The sequence below is a fragment of the Neolamprologus multifasciatus genome, chromosome 17 (genome assembly GCF_963576455.1).
Source record: "Neolamprologus multifasciatus chromosome 17, fNeoMul1.2, whole genome shotgun sequence".
Taxonomy (NCBI): domain Eukaryota; kingdom Metazoa; phylum Chordata; class Actinopteri; order Cichliformes; family Cichlidae; genus Neolamprologus; species Neolamprologus multifasciatus.
In genome coordinates this window covers 6,905,936-6,932,378 of record NC_140455.1, presented here as the reverse complement: position 1 = coordinate 6,932,378, position 26,443 = coordinate 6,905,936, and the positions used below count along the sequence as shown (strand labels likewise).

The window sequence follows — 26,443 nt, the reverse complement described above, 5'->3', positions numbered from 1 at the left end:
TTTAATTTTGCTATCTGATTTTTTTTCTGTTCACATTTTACTTTATTGAAATAGAACTCAGATCAAAAGACAGCGATTTAAAGACAAACACATGCTTGCCAAACTTACTGACAAATCCAGTAGATGCTAAATGCAGTAGATGTTTTACAGTCACCATGATGAACAACGTTAAAAGTCACGATTCAGGGTGAGGTGACTCACACTGAACAACAACGTCATTCATTCCCAGAGTCTGTTGAAGCAGCTCATCTCAGTCCTACAGCATCTTTAAACATCTTTCAGCTCATTTCTATGGTCTTATGTATTCTCTGCTGATTCAGGTACTTCCTGTAGTTCTTATCATTGGTGTTTCAAACTGTGGCAGAAAGTAGCGTTAAAGAAAAAAATGCTATGTACTGTGTACTACAGCATCAAACAGCAGATAAAGTAAGTGGTTAGCTGGTTAATATACCGATGTATTTAACGGAAAAGAACGAAGCAGGGTTGAAATGACAGGAAATACTGAACATGTTCATCATCAGATGTGACATTAAATATTGTGTCTACTCAGCATGTACAGGAAGACACCCTTTTCACAGTTTAACTCTTTGCTGCTACTGCACTTCACTGATTTTCCCACAACGTACAAGTGTAGTCACAGGTTAGGTCTTTGCAGCATATACTAAAACACGGAATGCTGTTTACGCAAGGCACGGCTGAAAGTGACATCAAACAGCCCCTAGACGTGGTGGTGGACACACACACACAATCATTTCAGTGTCCCAACCTATCTACATATATGTCATCGGCTCCAAGACATCCAGCTGAAGCGTCCTGGAACATATGGAGGGAGGGAGGGAAAGAGGAAGAGTAAGGAAGGGAGATGTAAAAGATGTGTGGCCAGGAAGTGGCCCTATTGTTCTCAGGGTCACCTCGCTTTTCCTTTCAGAGCCTTTCAGAGGTCCGTCCTCTCCAGCGGGCGGCGTCTTACATAAACACGACTCCTTGTCAACCCAAAAAAATCTATCTTGTCTGATTTCCTTTCTGATCTCAGGAGGTCTTGGACAATAGTTTGCATTTTAAATAGTAAGGGGTGGCATTAAACTACAGTTACGATACACAAGAAGAGGGGACGCACAAAGCACGTAACAAACAAGATTATATGATTACTGATGGAACTGTATCCACAGCAACAGGATACCAGTGTGTGAGAAAGAAAAAACAAAAAACAGGTTAGACCAGATCATATAGTTGCACCTGTATGTGGGTATTTACATATAAAGAAAATATGAATACAGCTCATAAGTCAAATTCTACCTCTTCCTGGTTTGGCAGTGCAAAAACAACAACATTAGCTCCATCCAGGTCAGCCGTGCCATTGGCCAGAAAAGAGGCAGGAGGCGGGAGTGAGAGAGAGCGTACCTTAGTTACAAAGTTACCTATTAACTGGATGTTCTCGGAAGCAGCTGCTGAGCACACCTCGCTCAACCTTTGCATAACATTTCTCCATTTCATAGGAAGGCAGGAGAAAATGTGGCTAAGGTCGACATGAAATGTGCGAGCCACGGAGATCTGCTCTGACAGGTGACCAGGTAAGGCTTTAAATCAACAGCTTGTAGAAGAGAGAGGTTGCCAGTGTCTTCCACACACCGGGATATGTGTTTTGGTTTGGTTGTGAACTGAGACAAGGAATTATATCTGAATATTGTGCAACAATATCACAATGGGAGAAATAAAATAAATAAATAAATAAAATCAGCAGTATTTAGCTGTTCCAAAACCATGAAGTGTAATATACTTTTATTTACAACACGACTGGTTTCGACTGAAGAAGGAGGACAGTTTCAGGCACGCATTGCCAGAAAAAATCCGAAGTATATCAAAAAATAATATGGTTTTCATTAACAGTGGAAATCAGTAACATATTTTTTTTCCTGCAGTGGAGTCATTTAGTGCTGCAGCAGCTGAAGGCCATTCTTTCTATAGACAGAAAAAACACAATATCAAAGCGTGTTTACATTTCTATGACCTGCACTGCCCTACAAACTGAGCACACAGTGGTTCAGAACTGTGTGCTCACTGCTGTGCTTTATTATTTCAAAGTATATTGTACCATAGAAAATGAGTGCATCTGCAGCACCTTCAAAATGTACAAAAGCAATAAGCAGTATTTCTGCTGTGTGTAGTTCCTACAATACTGTTTGTATTGGAGCCCAGGCTCCGAATAAAACACCACAGGCTTGGTAAACTGTGAGCTGTAGGACTTGTCAGCACCGAGTTCTCTGCCAAAGAGAGACAGCAGAAATTGTAGCCAAGTCAGGTGAGGGTCCATCGAGGATTTGCTTTAGTTTTAGCTAAGGTTTAGCTAGTGGCTTTTACCCAGCTGTCACTGTAAATGGGAAAAAAAGAAGAAGACTTTAATGTAGTACATATGACAGCAGCTAAAAGAGTTCATATCTCAAGAAAACAACCCCAACAACAGCAAAAACATTTTAACCGATATAATAAAAACTCATAAATCCTAAGGAGTTTGATGCCGACCTTTAACCAAAGGTGAATGTAAAGGTTTTGGAGCAGGTACATGTTTTATCCCAGTGATTTGTTTGGGTAAAATTATAACCTTTAAGAGAACAGTCGAACACTACAACCTTTAAACCCTTTCTCCCACTCTGTAGTTGCTACTCGTCTTAAAGCTACTCAAACCTTTACCTTATTTCTTATGAAGTCACGGCAAAATGGCACACAATTTATGAACTCTTTTACTTATATAGTGTCCGAATGACCCTTGCTGAATACTCACTGACATGTTTTCCACCTGCTGTTTTTACCCCAAACAAAAGAACACCATTAACGGCTCACTCTCTTTTAAATGTCTATAATTTCCCACTTTAAATGGGTGGAGTTTAATTAAGGAAGTGTTAAAAGTAATTTTAAAATATCAGATAACGTAGTTTTTGGTCTTGCTGCAGGTTGATTATTATCTTTTTAATTAGCCATCCCTAAGCTTGGGTTTTATTCTTTGTGTGGCTGAGGCTTCTCTGTTGACACTGCCATTATTCCAGGACCAAAAGACAAAAACCAAACATGTCATTTGCAAACATGTCTTGGGTATAGTTAGACAACGCCAGCACAATACACTAATCATTTTTCAGGGCGTAGCTTTCATACTTCCAGTATGTGAGTTAAAGAATCAGGCTAATAAACAATGTCTCTGCCAGCTGTTTTTAAACCCACTGCTCAATTAGATCTTGTGCCTATCATCACAGACAAACAATAGCATGGCCTGACTCCTCCACACATTTACAAAGGAAGACAAAAATACAAAACTTGGCAGTGGGATAAGAGGCAAAGGGGGAGGCCTGCACGGTGCACTGTGGATTGTTGGGGTGAGGGTCACCCAGAGGACGGCTTGTGGTTTGAATATAAATATCTGTGATTATTTCAGCCAGGCAGAGAGCGTGAAGTGTGAGCTGAAAAGTAAATCCATTTTTGTGATAAGTGCTTATCAAAAAGCCTGTTTTTCATGTCTGATTCTGGCTCGCTGTTACATAAGTTGAAAGAAGTTTACCATATAATTTGGTGTCACCTCCTGTTGCGTAATCAGATTTGAAAACATCAAACCGCTTACAGTTACCCTTTTCAAAGGAGCCTCATCACACTCCGTGAGCGGAACATAATTTTGATGTTTAATTCAGTTTGATGACAGGGAGAGCATTTCACGCCCTCTGGCCATCATTAGCGTCTACAAACTGACGCTGGACTCACAATTTGGAGAGGCGAAACAAAGTAAGGCTGCGAAAAACTGGCTCCTTGCGTTTGAGGGTGATATTCAAACACGGGCGCAAATGCAGCTTTTTCACAGACGCAACTTCGCATACAAGCACAAACAAATGTACAGCGGCAGTGCGCAGTCACACTCTGACACACATATTCTTGGCTCCGGGTTGATGTGTATGTTTTGCTACGCCTGTGTGAACGGGAAGAGATAAAGGCAGCTCCGTCGGTGTGTTTACAGCCAACACTGCTGAAGAGAATAGCCTAAGAAGATGAAGGGGAAGTCGCCTAATGGCCACAGCTAAGGAGCTGGAGCTCGTTTGCTGTGAAAAATCACCTCAGAGCCAAGAAAGCGAGCAAGAAACACAGAAATTTTAAGCACTCCCTTTAAAGCTACCACCACTATTTTGGGGGAAAGAAAGACACTGTAAATTCATTTTTACATCTTTATAAACCATAGTTGGTTTGAACTTTTTTTATGAAGCTGGTACAGGAACAAAGTCATAAAAACCAAAGTCATAGTTGTCACATTGTGGGAACCAATGTCCTGCGCTCTTCCTGTGAACTGTGGCGGACCCAGTCACTAAGGCCTAATTTCAGTGGGTCAGCCTTCTGAATAAAATCAGGCTGCAATATTCATGACTACTCCAGCACTTCCCATCACTGCTGACTATAAATCAGTCCAGCCAATTTGCAAACCAAGATGCGTCAGTTTGGTTTGCAAAAATTAATTTAGCTGTTATAACAGTTACAGTTTACATGTTGATTTTTTTTACTGCCACTTAACTGCTTTTTCTACAGTCACACTAGTGGAAACAGTGGTTCATCTGTGGCAATGTGATAAAAATAACAAATCTGTTGTTGTATAAGAATATAGAAATTCACATTCACATTAACTTGCCCACAAAAATTTAACTATTTTGTAGTTAAATCGTTGTCTTATCCAAGACAACGATTTAACTACAAAATAGCATAGGTGCTTATCAACCATGTTTTTATATAGGAATACAACCAGAATCCAAGAGGTTGGCAAGCGGTTGCGATGCATCTATTGCAGAACAACTCCCAAAGCGTAACATTAAACGCTAGGTGACAAATCGTCGGTGTATTACCCTTTCGGCCACCCAACACGTCCCTATATTACGAGTTCGGAAAAACTAGGAAACAGGAGAACCTTTTGAAATGAATCTACACATGTACACTTATTTTACTTAAATGGGCGATCGTCGCTAAAGAGTTGGGAGTTCACCTTGTAATCGGAACTATCCAAGACTGACCAAGCCCCCGGCTTGGACAGTCTCGGTCGTTGTGTCCTTGGGCGAGACACTTCACCCGTTGCCTACTGGTGGTGGTCAGAGGGTCCGGTGGCGCCAGTGTCCGGCAGCCTCGCCTCTGTCAGTGCACCCCAGGGTGGCTGTGGCTACAATGTAGCGTGCCATCACCAGTGTGTGAATGTGTGTGTGAATGGGTGGATGTCTGGATGTGTAAAGCGCTTTGGGATCCTTAGGGACTAATAAAGCGCTATACAAATACAGGCCATTTACCATTTAAATCGCTTTGGAAAACACTATCTAACATGATTAAGGTGGTGGTCATGGTTAGGGCTGAATTACACAGCTGGAACGTATGTTACCGTAGGAGCGTTATTCTATTCGATTTCATCCACGATGTCACCTTTCCCGTTCCCATGGATCGCTTCCAGACATGACAAATTGTCAGTATATTACGTGTCGGGAGTGAGAACAGGCTGTGCAGATAGCTGCATCGCATACAAGCTGTGCTCATCAGTGCAAACCAACCCAGATCAACTGGAATGTTATGACAATTTGTCTGCAATTATAAATTTGGTGGCAATACTTGCAAACCTTTTCTAATCTGTATGAGAGTAACTGTAGTCCATCTGAGACACAGTGATTATGTGGAAACAAGACTGCCTTCCAACAGGCAAAGGGCAATTGCCTTGTGATGTAAAGTGTCAATACAGTGTTGCTTCTTTTATTTAACTAAGACACATTTCTATATTTATAGTGAGCTATAAATCTATCTACAGTCAATATAAAGGTTTTTAGCAAAAAAACAACAACAAAAAAAAAATCTTATGATCTAAAATCTAGATCACAAACATAAACATATACTGTAGGTCCTAGTAAAAAACAGTTAAGAATCAAGAGCAAATCTTATTTGACTGCATTTTTGCAGCTCCGGTGTAAATACAGGGGCGCTGCTGTAGTGCTGTGCATGCAAATATGAGTCTACTTTGCAAACAGCTGTGCATAAAGGTTCTCTTGTGGATGACAGGTTTGTATTTGCATTAAGAACATCGCTGATATACTACTGTCAACAAAATACACCAAGTGGAACAAGCGAGTTCCTGAATGTAAGCAGAACATGGGGGTTTGTAATCCAGTGTGTGTTGCCTATTCTGGAAATATGATGATACATTTGACAGCTGGTTAGCTAATTTGGGGGGAAAAAAGTGGGTGGAAACGCCGATTCTGGCTCTGTCAGGGAGGATCACACGTGTATTAATAATGTGTTTGTTTCATTTCATAAAAGCAAGATTTGTTTTATTGCTTTTAAAAATTGTAATCTTTGCAGACATCAGTAGAGAGTTCTGGCTTTCAGCCAAACTAGAAAGGCTGTTCCCCATTTCTTTTTGCTACACAACACAAATGGAAGTGAAGTCCCAAGATGCTGCACTTTTCCCATGTGGCTCAAATTAGATGGAATTTCCTCTCAGCACTGATTTTCCATGAAATTCCATTTTATTTTTTCTGTAATAAACAACAAATGTAAGATCTTCTTGCCCATTATCAAGTCTGAAGCTTTGTAGGAAGCTGTTAAACAGCCAAAGTTAAGATTCCTTCACACACACACTCACAGATTACTCATTTTGCCAGTGTTTTGTGTAGCATAAAGGAAGGGTTCTACAGTATGTGGGACTTCCTGTTTGTGACACACTTTTCCTATTGTGCATGATATCCTCCTGATTTCCTGACAGCTTGTGCTGAGTGATAATTTCAGTATTTAAAAGAACATTTAAAAGAGCTTCCTTTAATGATGAAACACTCACTCTCCATAGATACTTAGTGAAATATTTAAGCCGTTTGATTGTTCAGTTTCGTTTTGTGTGGCTTAGTTATGAAATATGCATTTAATGCCACAAAGATTTCAAAGCACCAATGCACATGGGTATCGTTTACTGGTAATCTACATAACTGAGGAGCTTTTTTCCCCCAGTTTTGTAAGATGCCTTTGTAGGAAAGTGTGTAAAATAAAAATATTCATGCTTCTTTTCTTCTCTTTTCTACTTTCTCCAGATCCATATGTAACTACAGCAAGAGGTCTGTGGCTCATATTTCATTGCATGCATAAACCGATTACGATACCAGCACCATTCAGCTGGTACTGAACTGAGGCCTCCCCCCCGGTCACTCAACCTTGCCGCCAAGCGGTGCTCTGAAAGTTAAACTCCTCACTAGTCAACAGACAACTAACTCCCTCATCTGGGGAGATGCCAGCCCTACAACATCACTTCTGAATCCTACGGTGGCTTTAATTAGATCAAGGCAATACAACACAAACCACTGAAAAGTGCCAGCTTCAATTAAAAGGAGTTCAAGGGTCTGCTGGATCTTGTAGAAAGAGAGTGACATATGTGTTTGACACGCCTGCAGTCCATGGTTTCACGCTTGAGTTAATGGTACCGCAAAGCAAGAGGAAAGCCTCATTCATCAAGAAGCAAACTGAACTACAAAGTGGAGGTCTCTTTCTAGAAGAGGCTGCACAAATAAGAGGCAAAGCTAAATGGAACCAACACTAAATGGCACAGCTTTACCAACAGCAGCAAAAAATGGTAAGAGTTCAGTTGTTTTAGTAATGTCAGATAGAACGTTTATCAGCAGGAAATTTGTCTTTGCATCTGCTCTAATGGCAGAAGACAGTAAATACAGTTCCCCATAGTTGAAGCTTAGTGTGGGTATCGGGGTTCTTTCCACAGTTGTGCCACCTCAAAACCGCACTGATTAACTGGAATGGGACTCCCTGTCTTCTCTTACAGACACTTTGACAGCCAAACAGACTGGTCACAGCTGGGAGTTCTTCGTGGCCGTCCTCGTCGCAGCCATCTTGGTCACTGTTATTATTGCCATTATGGTTAAATATCAGGTGTTTCGGCGCTTCCTGGCGAGCTACAGACACACGCGGCTGAGGGAGAGTGATTCTATTAGCCACTGTGACCCATCAGGTTTGCTTTTTATGAATTCAATTTTAGAGATTGCTGCATGCTGACGTTTGTTTGTGCTTTCAAAACCGAAAGCAGAGCCAATACCCAGAGTACATTTAACATCTATAAATTCATGCAACAGATTGGATAAGAAAGCATTACACAAGAAAAATAGCAATATGAAAAAAGTGTACTTGTGCTCATAGTGTGCTTTGTCACAGCCTAAAGCATATTTTTTTTAAATCAACAATAGACCAAAAGATTATGTGTATGATGAATGACAGGAATTATAAGCTACCTCTGCAGTTAGTGTTAGCGCTACAGTGGTTTCCAGCTCATTGTCTTTGTTTTCCGGCCCTGCTGCTTGTGGACAAAATAAACAACCAGCTCCTGTAGATGGTCAGAAATTAAAAGCAGATAAAAACAGAAGCAGTCCTTAGAAGCTGATGGAGACCAAAACGCAGCACAACAATGACTAAATATCTGAGTTTAAAAAGACAAAAACGCTACTGGAGATCAGTGTCCAGTGCTGTGTTCACAGTGCATTGAACTGCCTCCAAGTGGAAATGAAAATATCATCTAAGCCAATGAACACATAACAACATGGCAACAATTAATTTTTGTACTTCGGATGCCATGTCCTGCAAATAGCTTACATAATGTTTCCAAAAATGAGAAATGCAGACTTACAGTTGAAGCAAAACCAGACTGCGCAATTATCTTTTGAAAATCTTTTATTAGACTGCAGGAAATCTTCTGTTTAGAAGAACTGTGTCTTTAAGATGCACTTTCCGGTTATGAGCTAATACAGCAATTAAGAGCTCATAGAAATTGATACCTCAAATCCAAAGCTGTCTGCACTCTGTTGACTTACTAGGCGAGTCTTTTTATATTTGCAAATGCTGATAACATGGTTGGACAGAATGACTTACCGGACTTGATTTCTAATGATTCTTGGCTGTGGTTTTTTTTTTATTTGCTCTCTTCTTCTTTTCTCATCATTTTCAGGCATGGAAGTGGGGTTTACCATGCACGGAGGACGTGGAATGCACCCTCACTGTATGCCTCCAGTGAGCGAGGAGGATGACGACGGCTTCATTGAGGACAACTATATCCCAACAAGTGAGAGACAGAGGGCCGAGAGAGCGGCTGAGAACATAGAAGAGGACACGGAGGAAGAGATTTATGACAGTGAGTTTAGCATTGGTTAGAAGGGATGTCTCCACACCTTCTGAACCACTGTTCTGGTATTTGGGCCAGAAGTGAGCTATCCGTTTCAATCCATCTGATCCTTTTCCATGGGCTTTCATCGTTTCTATCTCAAAAACTGATCCTTGGTTAACAACTCATTACATGCATAAAGATAAAAAAAAAATCCATTATTTCTGGAGAGTTTGGAAAGGAATATTAAGCGCATTATCATGGCAGTAGTTCTCAGTGTGGGAGAAAATTTCAACATGTTCTTATGGGAATAGGCTCGTGTTAAAAACACATATCATGGAAACTGCTGGATTTTTGAAAATGTACTTGAACAAAAATATCTCCCCTTAAAAAAATAAGTAAATTTTGTTTAAAAAAACAAAAAAACAAAACAAAACATAAGTATACCTTTAAAAAAAACTTAGGTACACCTTTTAAAAAAGGGAAATACACCTTTGTTTTTGTTTTTTTGTTTTTTTTTTTTTTTTAAAAAAAAGGAAGTATACCCTGTTAAAAAAAAGAAAAAAAGAAAAATAGGAAGTACGCCTTCAGCTTCAAAAGCTACTGTTATCCCTGTTAGCAGGGATAGTTAGCTTTTTCATAATTCTTCGCCAGTCTCTGATATCAGCTTGATACAATTTTCTTGATCACTTGTCCTTTCAAAATTCTCAATTACCTCAACATCATTTCAAAGATTTTTTCCCCATTCCAGAACTCTGTTTATTTCTCTTCATTGGTATATTTGAGTGTGTACTGAGTTCTATTCCCCCTTTACTCGAATGGCCTCAGGTCATAGCTGAATCAGTGACTGATTAGTGACAAGCTGCCTAATTTGTGAGCCCTTAGTGTAACACAGTATAGATGTACAGCTTCCTCTCACGCAAAGCTGCATTTGGTGTGGGAAACATAGCTAAGCCAGTTTTTTAGCTGATTAACTGATTACTTGATTTGATTTGATAGCACTGATTATTAATTAATTAATTAATTAATCGTATAGCCATAGTTAAGTAAGACTGACAACAAGAGCATACATTGCTTTGCACAGTGAGAGTACTTTAAGTACCATGTACTGTATAACACTTGCACTCTGACTTTCATTGTAATAATTGTATGGTTTTGGATGTTGCCTTACAAGAAAATTACAAGAGTCATATCATTCATTTGTGCTGTTACAGTACATTATTATTATTATTATTATTATTATTATTATTATTAATCTGCCACAGTAATTCTTTTAAATTAAATTGTACTGCAGCTCACATATATTATAAGCAGTACTTGCAGTTACTTTTCAACCTTTTGAATCCTTTTTTTAAGAAACTGCACTGAGATGTGTACACAAAGTCAGTTAGACCTCAATAAAGATCTACCTGTAAGTGAAACCCTTGCTGCATTGTCACGTATTTTCAACTGAAATCTGTCGGGGTTATTTCTGAGGGCTATTTCTCCACCATTAATTAGTGTATTTTGCTTGTCTCACTGGACACAGAGTGGAATCATTACACTCACCTGTCCATTTAAACTTTGCGACGATGCTATAAACAACCATAATAACGCCTGACAGTGCGCCTCGAGCAGAGGCCTGCAGCGCTTCGGATCCCAGGAGACTACGCCGATGATGAGAGGGACTGACAGGTCTGTGAAGCTGTCAGCCGAGGCACCCGGAAACACGGCGTGTAAAGTTGACACCGAAACCGGAAAAAGACGATCTCGCCTTCAAAATAAATGGATAATGGAACGTCGTTTGCTATGATGGGTGTGTCTCATGTCTTAGAAACCCCCCACCCACGCACCCACCACTACCATGACAAAAAACCAAGAAAAATTAATAACTAAATAATACTTATAATAATCTTAAAATATTACCACTCCTACTAATCATCACTTTTCCTTTCATTCAGGAAAGGTTAAACTTCTTTTTTACGCTGTTTAATCTATAGATATAGATCGTCTTAATGTCACAGTATTATTATAGTTGTATTACATAGTATTATGTCACAAAATTACTGTGGGCTGTGGGAGTAGAAAAAACGAAACCATTAATATTTTTAAAGTAATGTGCCACTGAATGTATTATTCATGAAGAACAGAAACATTAAAATATGATTTGCTTAAGGTATTTGGAGTTATTTATTTAAAAAGAAAATAGCCGGAAGTCGTATTTCCGTGACAGTAGCTAGCTTGATGCTACGGTCCGGAAAAGCAGCGAGTTGCAGCGAAACGCGTTGACTGTACAGTGTGGAGGAGAGGAGGAACGAGGATGATGGGAGCGAATCGTATTCCACTCAAGTGACCCATATCTTACAGTAGACCCAGATATTATTTAGCCTACTTCTTGTTCTCGAGGATTTTTCTCCGTGAAGATGTCGGCGTCAGCGATATTTATCCTGGACCTGAAGGGAAAGGTAAGTTTGTGGCGACTTGTTGGTGAGGAAGTTGACATTATCAACGCAGCACCTGCCTCAAGATAGTCAGTTTGCCAAAAAAGGGGGGGAGAAAGTCGCACAGGATATTTTCATTTTTATTGGCGTAATCTACAGCTGTACATCACATGCCGCATACACTTTAATTTGTCGACTCTCTTTGCAAATTTAACTCTGAACCACCCGTACAGAGCAGACAGGAAGAGAAGCTCAACTTGTCAAACTCGTTTCACCAATGTTCAGTGTACACAGAGGGCTTGTTCTTGTGCAGCGATGCAGCCTTTATTGTACGTGATGTGTCCTATTTCGAGGTCTAAAACTTTACCTTGGGCAGCCCTTACATGCCATGCAATAAACCGTACAGTGGTTAGTTTAAAATAATGGGGATATGTGTGTGGACATGAGGATGACATACATTAGAAATACATCTTAAGAGACAAACTCAAGTGAAGTGCTTGAGGGTTAGTGATCTCAAGGTGAAAATGTCATTTATTTGTAAATTTGTACTCATCAGTTAACTTATTATGTATTTCATGAATACTTATTTGATATTATTAATACATAACCTTAATCAGTCCAATCTAATAATTTCAACCATAAATGTCATAAAAAGCAACTACCCACAGCAAAATGTGATGTTTCTAGTTGATCTAGTTTGTTTGGGTAGCTTACAAACCCATCACTGTTTTGGTTTGCTCTCGTAAAAGCCTGAGAAAACCAGCTAGCGTTCACATTAGGAGACAAGTCTCAAGTTTATTTATTATTTTTTGCAAAAAATATACTTATTTTTATGTTGATCATCTTACCAGAATACTGAAACACCTGATTTAAGTGTTTCAGTTCTAACATGCTTGTAAGTTTAGTTAGACAAAACAAGTAACAAGTATCTGTAACCATACTGCTAGGCTTGGTCTACCACCTGACCAAACTATTTTAGTGATTAAAATGACAGAGTGTGGTCAATTTTGACCCCATTATGTTGTATAGACTTCCTATTGTGTTTGTTGTAAATATACCCTCTCCTTTATCTATGACAGCTATTCTAAAATGGTTTAATGTAATTATAGTTTTACAGTGATTTTTCTGCAAGAGGGTTGGAGTTAGTTTCAGGGCTCCTGCTACTCTAGACCTAATAGCTGTGCTCCACTGTAAAACATTAAAATGTGGTGATTAAAGTGGAAAGTAATGATAAAATAATTTTAAAAAAGCAATATTGCTAAAAATGGTTAAACTAATGCATAAATATATACATATATATTTGTTTTTAGGGTCTGTTGATGAGCCTGGAAAAGACCTTTCCATTATCCTTGCCCCACCGGCAGCCTATTTCCCGGAAAAACACTACGAAAAGCTGCACACATTCCCAGTGGAAACATTTTTAGGATTATAAATATCACAATGTTACATATAAATATACAGCTGGAATTATAAATGACCCCAATAACTCATTAAAAGGGTAAGACTATCTTCACCATGTATTTTCTCTAACCTTAACTTATGTTTAGGACAATGAAACAGTGTTTGTGGAAATGATACTGAAAGTCATGAGAATCATGAATGAGGCAGTACTTGCTGTTTTCATTAATTTTTGTATTTTTTAAGTATTTCTACAATTTCTTTCTACTTCATATGACTCTATTAGCTTGTAGAGTTAATTTATGTGGGGCCAAAAAAAAAAGAATTGCTGAAGAAGCCTTATATGCTTGACAACATCACCCATTAGGGAGAAGGATCAGTCCCGTCGTTGCCTGGATGTCTTATTGTACAGAATAAAGGTTTTCTCTTTCCCTCTCTTGCGATCTATCCATCTATCTCTGCCCTGAGGCAAATCAGTAGTATCTCTTTGCCTTCAGTCTTCACCCTCTCTCTGCCCTGACTAGATGAGGTCCTCTGTTGTAGCAGACAATTGTGAAACAAATCTGAGATGGAAAAAAGCATGAGAACAGTCCCAGTGACACTGTAGATAAAAAAAATAATATTAAAGGTTGTAGTCATGAACCCAAAGCAGTTATGGATACATAGGTAACCTGCTTAACTGTACAAATCCATAGACCTTTTGAACTATTGCTACTGCAGAAGTCTGTAGCATTTTTGTGTTTTCAAGTGTGCCAACCTACCCCAAGCCCTTGGTGCCTCCTCATGGGCGCTAGACTGCACTTGCTGCGTAGACCTAAATGTCAGGCTATTGAAATCAGCATGGCATCATTTGTTCTCTGTGATTCCCAATAGAATTTTTAATGAGCAAACATGCTCAAGCTGACTTTTTGGGTTGTAATGAGTAATGGCAGATTCCAATAGCTGGAGGCTAACATCTTCAGACATATAGTATATTTGCTCAAGGGGCTACAGCTCTTAGTTTTTGTAATATATATTCAATTATGTTGGACAATGCACATTCATCAACATCATAATGGTAATGTGCAGAACCTTTCTAGAAGACTGACTCATTTTGATTAGGTTTTTATTAATTTAATTGCATCCACCATGAATCCCAATTTAATTATTTTCATACTGGTTGATCTATCCATCTGTCCATCCATCCATACATCACATCCTCTATGACTCTCACCCACTAAGAGTAATGATTTTGGGGAAGGTTACACCCTGCACACCTTGGATACCGGTCTTTTGCAGGAATAACAAAGAGAGACAGACAACCATTCACACTCACTTTCACACCTATTTAGAATTGCCTGTTAACCTAACCCATGGATGTCTTTGGACCATGGGAGGAAGCCAGAGTACCCAGAAAAAGGTTATGCAAGCACAGGGAGAATATGCAGGCAGAAAAGACTACTGGAGGGATCACCTTCAGATTGTTTTAGATACATTCCATGACCTTAGAGGATGAACGTGCATGACTTGGGTAATACACATTTTGCTAACAGTGTAACAGTTTGTGGACTGACTTACAGCTAGATCACATTTGTAATTTAGTCACTTATTTAGATGCAGAACAAATGACATTCTCATCCTCATCTGCTTGTGTTGGGTATCATATTAGCATGCTTACACACTAAACTGTGATTAATATAGTAAACACTGTACCAGCTAAGCAGAAGTACAATGCGAGTTTGATAGAGCTGCCACTATGTCTGTAGTCTTATTGGACAAAGAATGCTGCAGCTGCAACAAGCCCCCTTCTCGAGGCCCTTTGAGTATTAACAATATTTAATGGTTGCAGTTGATGGACCAGCTCAATGGTGTCTTTTTGTACTTTTCAATGGTTCATTATTTCAGCTACAAGTTGTGTACTGTTAACTACTAGCAGCTTTAAAACGTCATTCAACATTTTCTAAATAGAAATTTATTTTAGTACAGGAATTTATCTCATAGTCAGATTGAACTTAGTGGGCTTAGTGTAATTTACAAGAGGGTTGATGGGTGACACAAACTGACATTAGGTTCTTGTTTTTTTTGTTTTGTTCCTGTTTGCCTTCCGGTCATACGGCCCAGCGAGGGGTGTCTGTTGCCATGTTTCTTTAGAGGTTAGCAGTGAGTGCTTTCTATTGATTTCAAACATTGAAAACAGTCATTGATTGGCTTGTGTGACCCAGTAACAAACTCCCATCAAATCCCCACAGTGATTTTCCCCGGCTGATTATGTTTTATTTTATTTATTTATTTTTTAAGACCACTGATGGTTTTAATATATAATACTTTGTTGTGCTAGTAAAAGCCAATTATAACGCCAAGAATTGCCTTTTGTCATTTAGATTAAACAATGAATGGATCAGCACATGTAATTCAGTTTATAGTAGGGCTAATTGGCTGTATTTTATACTTCAGTTTTTATATTATGCTTCCATTGTTCTTATTTCGTTTTTAGTTTTTTCCTTTTGTTCCTGCTGAACAAAAAAACATTTCTTGGTTTTGAAACGATTTAACTAAGTTCTACATAAAGATTTTTACCTCTCTGTCACAGTTGACTGCCATTTAAAACAATTAGATATAAAAAAATATTTGTGATGCACGTTGATATTCCAGCAAAACTTCCCAAACTTTAAGCAGACACTACTGCAGGTTAACTTGAAAGGGATACATTCCCACTTGGTTGTAAAGAGACCTGGATTATTAAGTAGCTGTGCTTTGCTTTGGGGCATGAAATATGCTAACTGATTGCACAAGGTTCTCTGCTGAAAACAGTGCAGCACTGCTTGTTTTTCTGGAAATATGAGTTTAACTGACACACGTTTGAACCAGAGTGGCACGGCAGTGATATGTTGACACTTCCGTTTCCTAAAGGTGATATAAAAGTCATTCTTATGATTGGCACCGTTATTGTTACCACAGACTAGTTATTTTCAGAATCATCATAATCTGATGATGTGAAATGTCTCTCAGATGCAATTTTGGTGGGTTTTCTTTTGTGTTGTTTTTTTTAAAGGTGGACATCAATGCACTAAAAGAGAGAATTACACAGAGGAAAATTGGTGGATAAAGCAGTCAATAAGAAGCTCGTCACAGCTCATCACAGTAAATGAAAAGAGTGATAAACTTTCTTGGTCTTTTATTGATTTATTGTCTCAAATAGAAATTGACTTCAGCCAACTTGTCAAGTATGTGCACATTGGTTGTGTACGGCCTGCGATGTTAGTGGCCTTTTCTTTGCGGTCCACATGTTCTATATGCCATTGTAAGTGCAGTAGGAGGCAAGTGTTATAGTGTTATATGTTTGGGCTGTTTATACTTTATTTTTTCAATTAGAAATTGATACTGTTATATGTAAAACAAAGAAAATAAGTGAATCATCAAATCAAAAATGCTGGACTCAGCAGATGTCTGTATCTTCTGTTGGAAAATCACTGTTGACTAAGTAATTAATTATTCCCCTTTTTGATGCAGTAACCAGAAATGATTATGACCACAACATAGTTAACCTGCTGTTGAGTCTAGTCTGGAACATATGTGTGCTGATGTTTTTTCCATCAAGGTGTGATTTTTAAAACTGGCAATTCAAAGGACACTCTTACATGGGCTTTCAATGTTGCAGCTCTTTTTTGATTTGCCTATAGCTCACTCTCTGTCTGGTCACCTCTGAACTGTTGCCTGTGTGTGTTCTCCTCTCATAGAATCTGATCAGTGGCCTGTTCATATCCTTCTTCTCCCCCAGATTACTTTACTTTGCTGGAATGTCCTTTTTTTTATTTCTTATTTCCTCCTGTCTTTGTTGCATCTGCCCCTTTGTGACCTTTGTGCAACAGAGGCTCCTCTATTAAAGAAGATGGGAAGCTTTTTGTGTTTGTGTGCGTGCATGCATGTGTGTGTGTGTGCGTGCATGTGTGTATGCTTGCCATCTAGATCCCTGAAGCGTACAAGCTTTGATCTCTTTCTTCACTTCACCGTGTGCGTCCGGAGACTAGAAAGACTGCTAACTCATCTTGTTATGTTTGTCTGTGTGTGTGTCTGTGTGCGTGTGTATGTATGTTTTCATTAAAATTAGGAGGTGTGGTGCTTTCTCTGGGCTGAATGAAGCAAGTCTTGTCATATCTGTGACTAGCATCGCATGCTGATTGGAGATGTTACAACATTCAGCCTCAAGTCTCAAGACAGACCTTGATACAATTACACCCCAACCCCCAGTGTGTAATATAGAACAGATCTGAAAAATGTTCTCAAACATAGTTTAAAACTGCAGTTGTGTGATATGGACGTGCACACTTTTGTCATCATTTTAAATCCTTGACTTACAACGGCGTAAGAAGAGTTTCTGGGTCATCTTTTTCTTGGTTCAGTCACATATTGTTCTTTTTCATGCTGTGTTTTATTTTCATTGTGTCCACAGTGGAGTTTTTTTTTTCTTCACAAAGTAGACGCTGTGTCTTGTGTAGACGTAGCAATTGGCTTATAAAGTCAACTAAAGCAAAGCCAATATATCAGGATCTCTTGTGACAGTGGTCTGAAAAAAGTGTGCAGTCATAGTTTTTTTATTTTTTACTTTTAGAAGTTCAATCACAGACATGTACTCACTTAACTAGGTTAGTAGCTGTGGTGGGTGTGTAAGCTCACACCCGCCTTTTATTACAAACCGGTTCCAGCTCTTTTTCGATGGTTGTTGAGTCACTGACAAGGAAGAGGCCTCAAGGTTCACATTGGGAAAGGTCTGTTAGATGTGTGTTTGCACATTTTCCAATTTGCAACTGTTTAAAAGTGTGTATGTGACTGATGGAAATGCTGTTAGTGTTGCGGGTATATAGTGATGAATAGAGTTGTCGCGATACTAGAATTTAAAACTTGATACCGATACCCAGGAAAATACTCAATATTTGACACCTTTTTTTAAAAAAAAGGAGGAAGGAAAAAATGACAAAAAATCAATAGGGTTTTCGTTTCTTTTTTGTAAAGATTAGAACAATACAAATCTACCTCCCTACCCCCCCCCCCCCCCCCCAAAAAAAAAAAAAAAAAAAAAGGACAATAATATTTATAGGTGGTTTGAGGTAGTACTGTGCTTCTCACGACTTTGCACTTTTCTTTACGGATCATCTGATGAAAAACGTATCCTCTTCCTTCTAACTTCAAGCCATATTTTCTAAACTGGGGCTCTAATACACAAAAGTGCTTAAATATGCCTGTCTATTCCTGATATTATACCAATTGCTTATTATCAGTAGATTGGCTAAACAACAATAGCTGGTTTCATACAACATTTTGCTAGCTAATGTTGGGTTTGAGTGTCCTAAAAATCCCTCCGATAAACCCTTTAATTTTTTCACTCTTGCATTTATTTGCTAAGGAACAGAGTCCAACAACATTAGATACACTTCAACCAAAGTTTCACTAACACTAGGCTAATAGAAGCTAACAGTGCTATGAGCCTACAGCAGTGCTTATTTCACTGACTCATCTCCTCTTATTTGACTCCTTTCACAAAGTTTTAAAACCTTGAGTAAATGGACATGGACACTATTGTCAGCCTACACTTAATGCAGACAAATGGCAGCCAGAGCTGTTTGTCCTACAGTGGCCACCATAGCCAGGATTATGCACTTGAATTGGGAGGGGTAATAAAACAGAACTTGGACAGCTAGTGGAGAAATTTGTCACACTGTACCTTTTAACATTATCCGCTAGCCACAACCTCAATGATGTCTTAAGAAACGGCTAATGTTGCTATCTGGTAATTGCAAACGTATAAATGGTTAAAGGTATCAATGCTGTAGCGAATGGGTATCTAAACTGATAGTAATTCTTATTAGTTTATTATCACTTAGTATCTTAGTACTGTTTCTTTCAGACATAAAAGGAATTTTTTAATTGAAAGGCTAAGAATTAATGAGAATTTATTTTAAATTTGGTTTTAAGCTTGGAGGAGAATATACCATAAATGTCCAGTAGGACTCGGGGACATTGCATGCCTTGGCTATCATTTCAAACCTGGAAATCTTCCAACCCTTGCTAAGGTCTGCTCTTATTATTTTTTCAAGTTGAGAAGTTGGTCATTCATCATTCATGATCAGATACCCATCAGTCCATTAAAACTACAAAGGAGAGATTCAAGCTGGAAACACACTTTGCACATTTCCACGGATGATGAAAAAAAAAAAATATAACCCCTATTCAGGAGGTTAGAGGTTTTCTTTGTCAGCCACTGGCTTCTGTAGCTTCTTTAGGCTTGAGTGCAGGTTTGGTATCTTTGCCAAAAGCTATAAATATTTAATGACAAAGTCCTCTTTAAGATTATCCTCCGCCTCTGTATCTTGTGTGTCTTTATGTTACTCATCCAGGTTCTGATTTGCCGTAACTACATGGGAAACATGGACATAAATGTGATCGACCAGTTCATGCCCATTCTGATGAAGAGAGAAGAAGACGCTGAGATGACGCCGCTGATCAGCCATGGCTCCGCACACTTCATGTGGATCAAACACAACAACCTTTACTGTATCCAAAGAGAGTTTACTGCTGCGTGATGTGCTCTGTGGTGCCTGCTGAAAAGAAGCCTTCACTGCAGACACTATAAATATCTATGTGAATTCTCCACTTTACCACAGTATAGTTTTCCATTCTGGCTGACATTCCTGCTTTAGTTCTTCAAAGTGACACCCCCCCCCCCATCAATCATTTACAGCATGTAATACATATACCTTAATTGCATCTTTCCAGGACAGATCTATAAGAAGTCCTGTGTTTCAGGTTGCTTCTGAGCTTCTCCACTTAAAAAATTGAACACAGGTTTACTATGATGTGTTATTCACTGTCTGCAATATTCCACACTCAGTCTTACTTACGCATTATTAATTCAGGAACATATTCCAGTTGTTAGTAGTATTCCCAGTGCACTGCATTACACAGCTGAGCTCTTTTACCACCCTGTGGCCATTTTTTTAGTTGCTTGAAAGTCTCACACATTCTGTTAACTTTCAATTATGCTGCATTCGTCTCATAATTACTCCCAGTAAAGAATAAAACATGCCTGCTTCATGTCTTCTAACGGATCAAAAAACGTTTGCCTCTTGTAGATAAAACTTTGTTTCTTAACAGTCTTTTTTTCAGTGGTGGCAATCACTAAGAAGAATGCTAATGCTGCTCTTGTGTACTCCTTCCTTTATAAAATAGTACAGGTGAGTGTGATGTTTACAGTTCATACTTTTTATTCCAAGGAAGGAAAAGTTGCATTTGCATTCTGGAGTCGTCTGATTTTCTATGTAGGCAATACACTTGGTTTGATTCTATTGATGAAATGCAGGAACAGTTGGTGTTTCTGCACCGACAGTCTTGGTTTTTGGTTTGGGTTTTGTTGTATTTCTTGCAAAGTACTTTGTGACATGTACGGTAAAACAACAATGGCACTCACAGAATACTTCCCTCCCGAACTCTTACATTTATAAGAATGTGACCTGGAGCGGTACCACATTGTAATAGACTCCTTCTTTGATCTCCACCTCTACCTTTCCAACACATTTCAGGAAATATGGCCTAGTAGCTGTTTTGCATAATTCTGCTAGCAGACAGATAAACAAACAGCTCTTTTCTTGCTAGAGGAATAAATGTAACCAGCTCATTGTATAAATTATTAGAATAGGTCTTAATAAACTGCAGTATTAACCAGTTGACCAAGTGTAAGTGTATCTATTTGTTTTTCCCTATACATATCTTTTCAGCACTGATATATGAAAAGATAATAATAAAAATCTTACTGTGGGATAGTAATAACATACAGTATGTGTGCACTCAATGTAAAAAGTACAGCTCAGCAGCTTGCATAGGATTTTTCATAGTAGCTGTTTGTATTTCTGTTTCTAGGTATTTAAGGAGTACTTTAAGGAGCTTGAGGAGGAGAGCATTCGCGACAACTTTGTGACGGTGTACGAACTGATGGACGAGGTGATGGATTTTGGGTTCCCTCAGACGACTGAGAGCAAGATCCTACAAGAGTAAGACAAATGTCACACAAGTTGACAACAGTCCACAAACCATTGCGCCACGTCTGTTTGTTCAAGTGTAAAAACACAATACCTCAGACTGGGAAGCATTTTAGATTCAAATAAATAATAAGTCAGCACTTTATCGAAATATGTAAGCACAGACGGAAATACAGTAAATACAATTAGTAAGGCAAAAAATACTATACAATTCTAATGAGCTTAAAAGTTAATATTTGGTATGACCAGTGTTGGTCACGTTACTTGAAAAAAGTAATCAGTAACTAATTACTGATTACTTCCCCCAAAAAGTAATCTTGTTACTTTACTGATTACTTATTTTCAAAAGTAATCAATTACTTAGTTACTTAGTTACTTTTTAAAAACACGATTTGCAACCTGAATAGGTGATAAAGCGATAGATCTTTCAGCCCAATTCTACTTTTTCTGCATAATCCATCATACAAAATGTAATCAAATGGAAAAGTCTCTTTTTTAACTTGTTTTATCAGTTTTAATCTTTTAACTTTATGCATCAAGTAAAAATTAAATTATATGCACCATTCTCTGACTTGAAGAAATTAGTTTAACATTTAAACCTATTTTCTGCACATTCCAGCACATAAAATAAAATATTTTTTGTGTTTACACTCAGTCTTTCAAAGTGAAACACAGCAGAAAATAAATAACATCAAAGACTAGCGGTCCTTTTGCTCTATTTTCACCTGTAAAGCAGGAGTAGGGTAGGCGGAGGTGTGCCCTGGTGCAGGTGTGCCGCAGCGGTCAGTGGAGGAATCTGCGAGTTTCTCTGTGAATTTCCCATTATGTCGTTGCGCACTTGGTGCTTGTTTAGGGGTTTTTTTCGCTGTAAAAAGAAGTTTTCCTCACACGCACAACGGACGCTAATGTTTTTGTCACTTTTTATGGAATCAAACTCAAAGTAAGGTCAGTACTTCCACGCTTTAAACGCTGCACGCTCATACTCTCTCCTGCACTCGATATATTATCCATTGTTGATCTGCACACAGCTGTTGTCACGAACGTTGCACTCGCTTACGTCACTGTCATGAGACACTCGCAAGAAAATCACGGTTTTAGTAACGCAGTAACGCAGCGTTCCTACAGGAAAGTAACGCTAATCTAATTACCGTTTTTGCGATAGTAATCCCTTACTTTACTCGTTACTTAAAAAAAGTAATCAGATTACAGTAACGCATTACAAGTAATGCGTTACTGCCCATCTCTGTGTATGACCACCTTTATTCTTCTACACAGCCTGAACTCTCTTAAGCAGCTTTGTAGTCATTTCTTTAGGTATTTTTCAGGAATAGTTCTCATGCTTCTTGAAGGACATTCAGAGCTCTTCTGTAGATGTTGGCTGCCTTTTGTTGAAAATTTCGTGCTGAAAAATAAACTTCCGATGGCATTGCATGGCAAAATCTGACAAGCTCTCCAACACCACTGACTGAAATGCTTTCCCAAACCATGTCAGAGCCTCCACTGTTTTTTACAGACAACTGTAGACACAGTAGTATCTCTTGTCCTCCTCTGTACATTCCGATAACAATTTAAACCAAGAATTTTACATCTGGATTATCACTTCATTAGACCAGTTGTCGCTGATTTTCAGCCCAGTACTTGAGTAATTTGGCATACATCGGCCTTTATTCCCTGTTTTGCTTCCTTAAAAATGACTTCTTGGCAGCCACTCTTCCATTGAGGCTACAGTGAACAGTAGTAGTTCATCTCTCAGTTCCAGTTTCAGGTCTTTGCTGAATTTCATATTTCCTAAGGACATGGCATGTCTGGTTAAGATATTTTTATTTAATTTTTTTTCTGCCACTTCTTGTTTTGTCCTCCACTTTTCCAATTTCCTCACATTTTTTGAGGTAATGCTGCATACCATGGCAAGACATACCAGGTTTTTGGCATGTGGTTCTTTGGGAATCACCTTGTTGGTGCAAAGATATGCCTGTCAAACTGTGTTATCTTTGGTATTTGTTCTAGATTCAACTGGAGAAATGGGAGCAAATTATGTGTTTTTGCGACAGGCTGCTGGTAACAAAGTGTTACCAAATTTAAATGGAGTCTTTGTAAAGTACCGATCCGATATTACATATCGGCATCGATCCAATACTGACCTAAATTACTGGATCGGATATAGGAGAGAAATAAAAAATGTAATCTGATCCGAAGTATCACAAAATAACCTCACAAAACGCGCTACTTGGCGTAACCCAGCTCAGCGCATCGGAGCAGTATGTGTCACGTGCTAGAGCGGCTGTTGTCTGCGAGACATGTCGGTGGTCTGGTGGAGCATTTGGAGCCTCGCTACGTGCTTCCAAACCGCGGCATTCCATCTCAGAGAAATCTATCCCAGAGAAGTAATGTGCGTAAGTGCATCTCTGAATGTTTGCATAGTATTTCCACTTTAAGCATAACAACTGATATATGGAGCCACAGCTGGACTGGCCATCGGAGTTCCAGATTGAGGCGAAAGGGAAGCGATTTGTCCCGTACTTCAGCTAGAATGAAAAAAAGGCACAAAAAAAGGCTGGAGTTATTCTGTTTTTGCTGCACAGCTGCCTCTTCTTCTCTCATTCTCTCCCCCCTCCCTCCCCTGTTGCTACTTCAATCATGGAACTGATCAATGATCTTCTCTGTCGCAAGTCCCATCTTACTTGTTTGTTTATCGCCCACTTTGCACCAGAAAGAGGAGACCAGCGGATAAAGAACAGCTGCTTGATAAGCTGTTGTTAGACTTGATTTAATATTAATTTCTAGTATCAGCTGATGTTTGCTGGAGCCATGGCTGTAAAAGCTGTTGGTCATGATATCCGTTTGGATATGTGATGAGAGGGAAACATGAATATGAAACCAGTAGATGTCCTTACTGAATCATCAGCTGAACAGTGATGGACAAACAGGCTTACCTGTTATGTGACATGAATGAGTGGAAGGGAAGCTATGAACTGTTTCTGAGAGACAAATAACACCAGGATTCTTTTCTGTGTAGCTGACAGATGGTAACTGTGCAGGGGAGGGTCTAGCAAAGTTTTGCCAGGGGGCCAGGTAGGGCATTAACAGGAAAAGGGAGGCACAAAAAATACTTTTCTTTGTTATTTCATTTAAAATGACGAACTTTTAATAAATAATTATCTGAATCTTACAACCAAAGTGGTCATTTGATTAAATGTATAGAAATCCATTATTGTATATAGTAACTATTAAGTCTAATATACACCCTAGTAAGCTATAGTACTTTTTCCTTTGGGAAGGTACCATCTGTGTAGTCTTCAATTCTGTTGTAGAAAGATGTTGAATCTATATAAATATTGTAGAAAAATAATTGATTTCTGTGCATTTGTTTTACACGTGCATTAAATTAAAGTTGATTATGTCGATTAAGCATTGTGAGGTGGAGGGTGGGGGGTGGTTGCCTAATATTTTTGCTGGGAATTGGCAAACCTATTAGTTAGGTTGTTTAATATTTCTGCTAAGTACTCTTTAAGATACCAGAATATTGATGATGGTGCAGCTTTAAGTTTATTAGATGGGTCAGTTTTGCTGAACTATAAAATATTTTGGGTGCAGTGTAGTTTTTACATACAGGTATAACAGAATAGCTTTAGTGTTTTGGTTTTTAAAACTTGAGAATGAACTTATACATAATGTAGCAACATATTTATAAAAAAAAACAGTTTTATTGATTAAAAAATACACTATATCGGATTCATATCGGTATCGGCAGATATCCAAATTTATGATATCGGTATCAGACATAAAAAAGTGGTATCGTGCCATTTCTAATATTAAGACAAAACACTGGTTCATCAACTGAGTTATGTGCAAAAGAAAAAAAAAATCCAAAAATGTCCACGTCTGAACTAAAAATGAGTGAAAAAGCAGCCAATGTCCAAAGAAAAACCCTCAGAAAGCCTTGAAGGACTATTGCAAAAGAGAAAGCTCCTTGGAGGTAAAATATAAAGAAATGAGTGGTGAATAAAGAGTTTTGCATGGTACGGTATATTTCTTTGATATTTGTGTTTAAACTATTTTGAAAGTAATAGCTAACCCTTCATTAAAAGAAAAAAAGGAAAAAAAGACATCATGAATGGCCAAACGCGACAGTAATAAAACTTTAATACATTACCTTTCTCATTGCAACACCATCAAACTCTGTCTTTTGATATTTTCTCAGATAGACACCCAGTGGCAAAACTTACACTCTGTGCGGTGGAAGTAAAAGAGGGCTTGTAGAAATTGCTTTGGTGATTTTATATTGGCCAAACCGTGAAACCGCTTGGCATTTAAAATGAACACTAATCAGGCTGATGAGGTGAAAGTTACAAACTCTCAAAGGCCATAATTGCTGCATTCCTGTCTGGTTTTAATGTAACCACATTTACTCAAGTGGTACCTGTATCATCCATCAGGGAACAAAACAGGAGTTTTTCAGCGAGGTAACAGCTTCATATTTCATGGTGCAAGTTAGCGGGAGAGAGGGAATGAGAGCAGATGATGATTCTGTTTGAAGTGCTCTAGGCCATTATATTCCTTCTCATTCAACTGAGCACAACTGGTGACTAAAATTGTAATGAATGGCTCAGCTTTATACACTGAGTGAAATGAAGTGAAGCCACTGCTATTCTTTGGACCACTCGTGCTTTGTGTTTGAGCTGTACACAGGGTTGTTTTGCTTTTACCCTCCTCATGGCTCCACAGAGAGACTTTTGTTTCCAGGAGAAGGATCAACATTCACTCTGAAGCCCACAGCACCACAGGCACATAGGCTGTTAGTGTGTACATTTTATTGGATTATTTCATTTTGCTGTGAATATATTGTGGATTCAATTTTTTTGTCTTTTTCTTGTTATTGCTATTAGCTGCTGCTGTAACAATTTGTCACCATCTTTATTTACAGGGTGCTTTATCAGAAACTTTCACATTTGCATAGTGTATTGTTTACCTTTTTCATGTTTTGTGTGTAGTAATACATGACTGATGTTTAATTTAATGGGGGGTTTTTTCACAGAGGTTTGGCTTTGGTTACGTGTGTGTGTGTGTGTGCGAGCGCGCGCGTGCATGCGTATGAGTGTCTGAGCGTCTGAGTACTGCTGATAATTACCAGGCTCCTGTTGGCACTCACACACAATGACACCATCAGCTGGACACACTCAAGACACTCAGACAGAAATCCCTGCTCTTCTCTTCTCCAAGGAGCCACACAATTGTTGTCTCTCACACACTCTCTCTTTCTCTCTCTTTCTCTGACACACACACACACACACACACACGTTCTGTCTCTCTGTCTGCAGGCTACTTCAGTTCTCTGACCTTTTCATGCCCCCAACACTGCTCTTCCTTTACATTTTAACACTATCTACCTGGCAAGAATATAACTGTGTGTCTGTGTGGGTGGATGCGAGTGTGACTGGAGGGTTGCGCATGCACGTGAGCGAGTTCATGTGCGCACA

The 26,443-nt window shown here is 38.7% G+C and overlaps 2 protein-coding genes across 2 annotated transcripts in view; both read left to right on the top strand.

The window, feature by feature from the left end:
- The first annotated feature begins 1,412 nt into the window (after positions 1-1,412).
- On the top strand, positions 1,413-9,657 carry c17h1orf210 (chromosome 17 C1orf210 homolog). The gene is made up of 4 exons (XM_085137647.1): positions 1,413-1,571; positions 7,074-7,609; positions 7,814-7,999; positions 8,987-9,657. Exons 2-4 carry the CDS (start codon positions 7,561-7,563, stop codon positions 9,187-9,189), a joined length of 438 nt encoding a protein of 145 aa, XP_084993773.1. The 5' UTR covers positions 1,413-1,571; positions 7,074-7,560; the 3' UTR covers positions 9,190-9,657.
- Positions 9,658-11,362: 1,705 nt separating this feature from the next.
- ap1m3 (adaptor related protein complex 1 subunit mu 3) overlaps positions 11,363-26,443 on the top strand; it is a 35,892-nt gene continuing 20,811 nt past the window's right edge. Inside the window, exons 1-4 of the mRNA XM_085137642.1 lie at positions 11,363-11,583; positions 19,329-19,485; positions 20,098-20,165; positions 20,848-20,978. Of these exons, the coding sequence (XP_084993768.1) occupies positions 11,542-11,583; positions 19,329-19,485; positions 20,098-20,165; positions 20,848-20,978 (398 nt within the window). The 5' untranslated portion in view covers positions 11,363-11,541. The remainder of the gene's footprint in view (positions 11,584-19,328; positions 19,486-20,097; positions 20,166-20,847; positions 20,979-26,443) is intronic.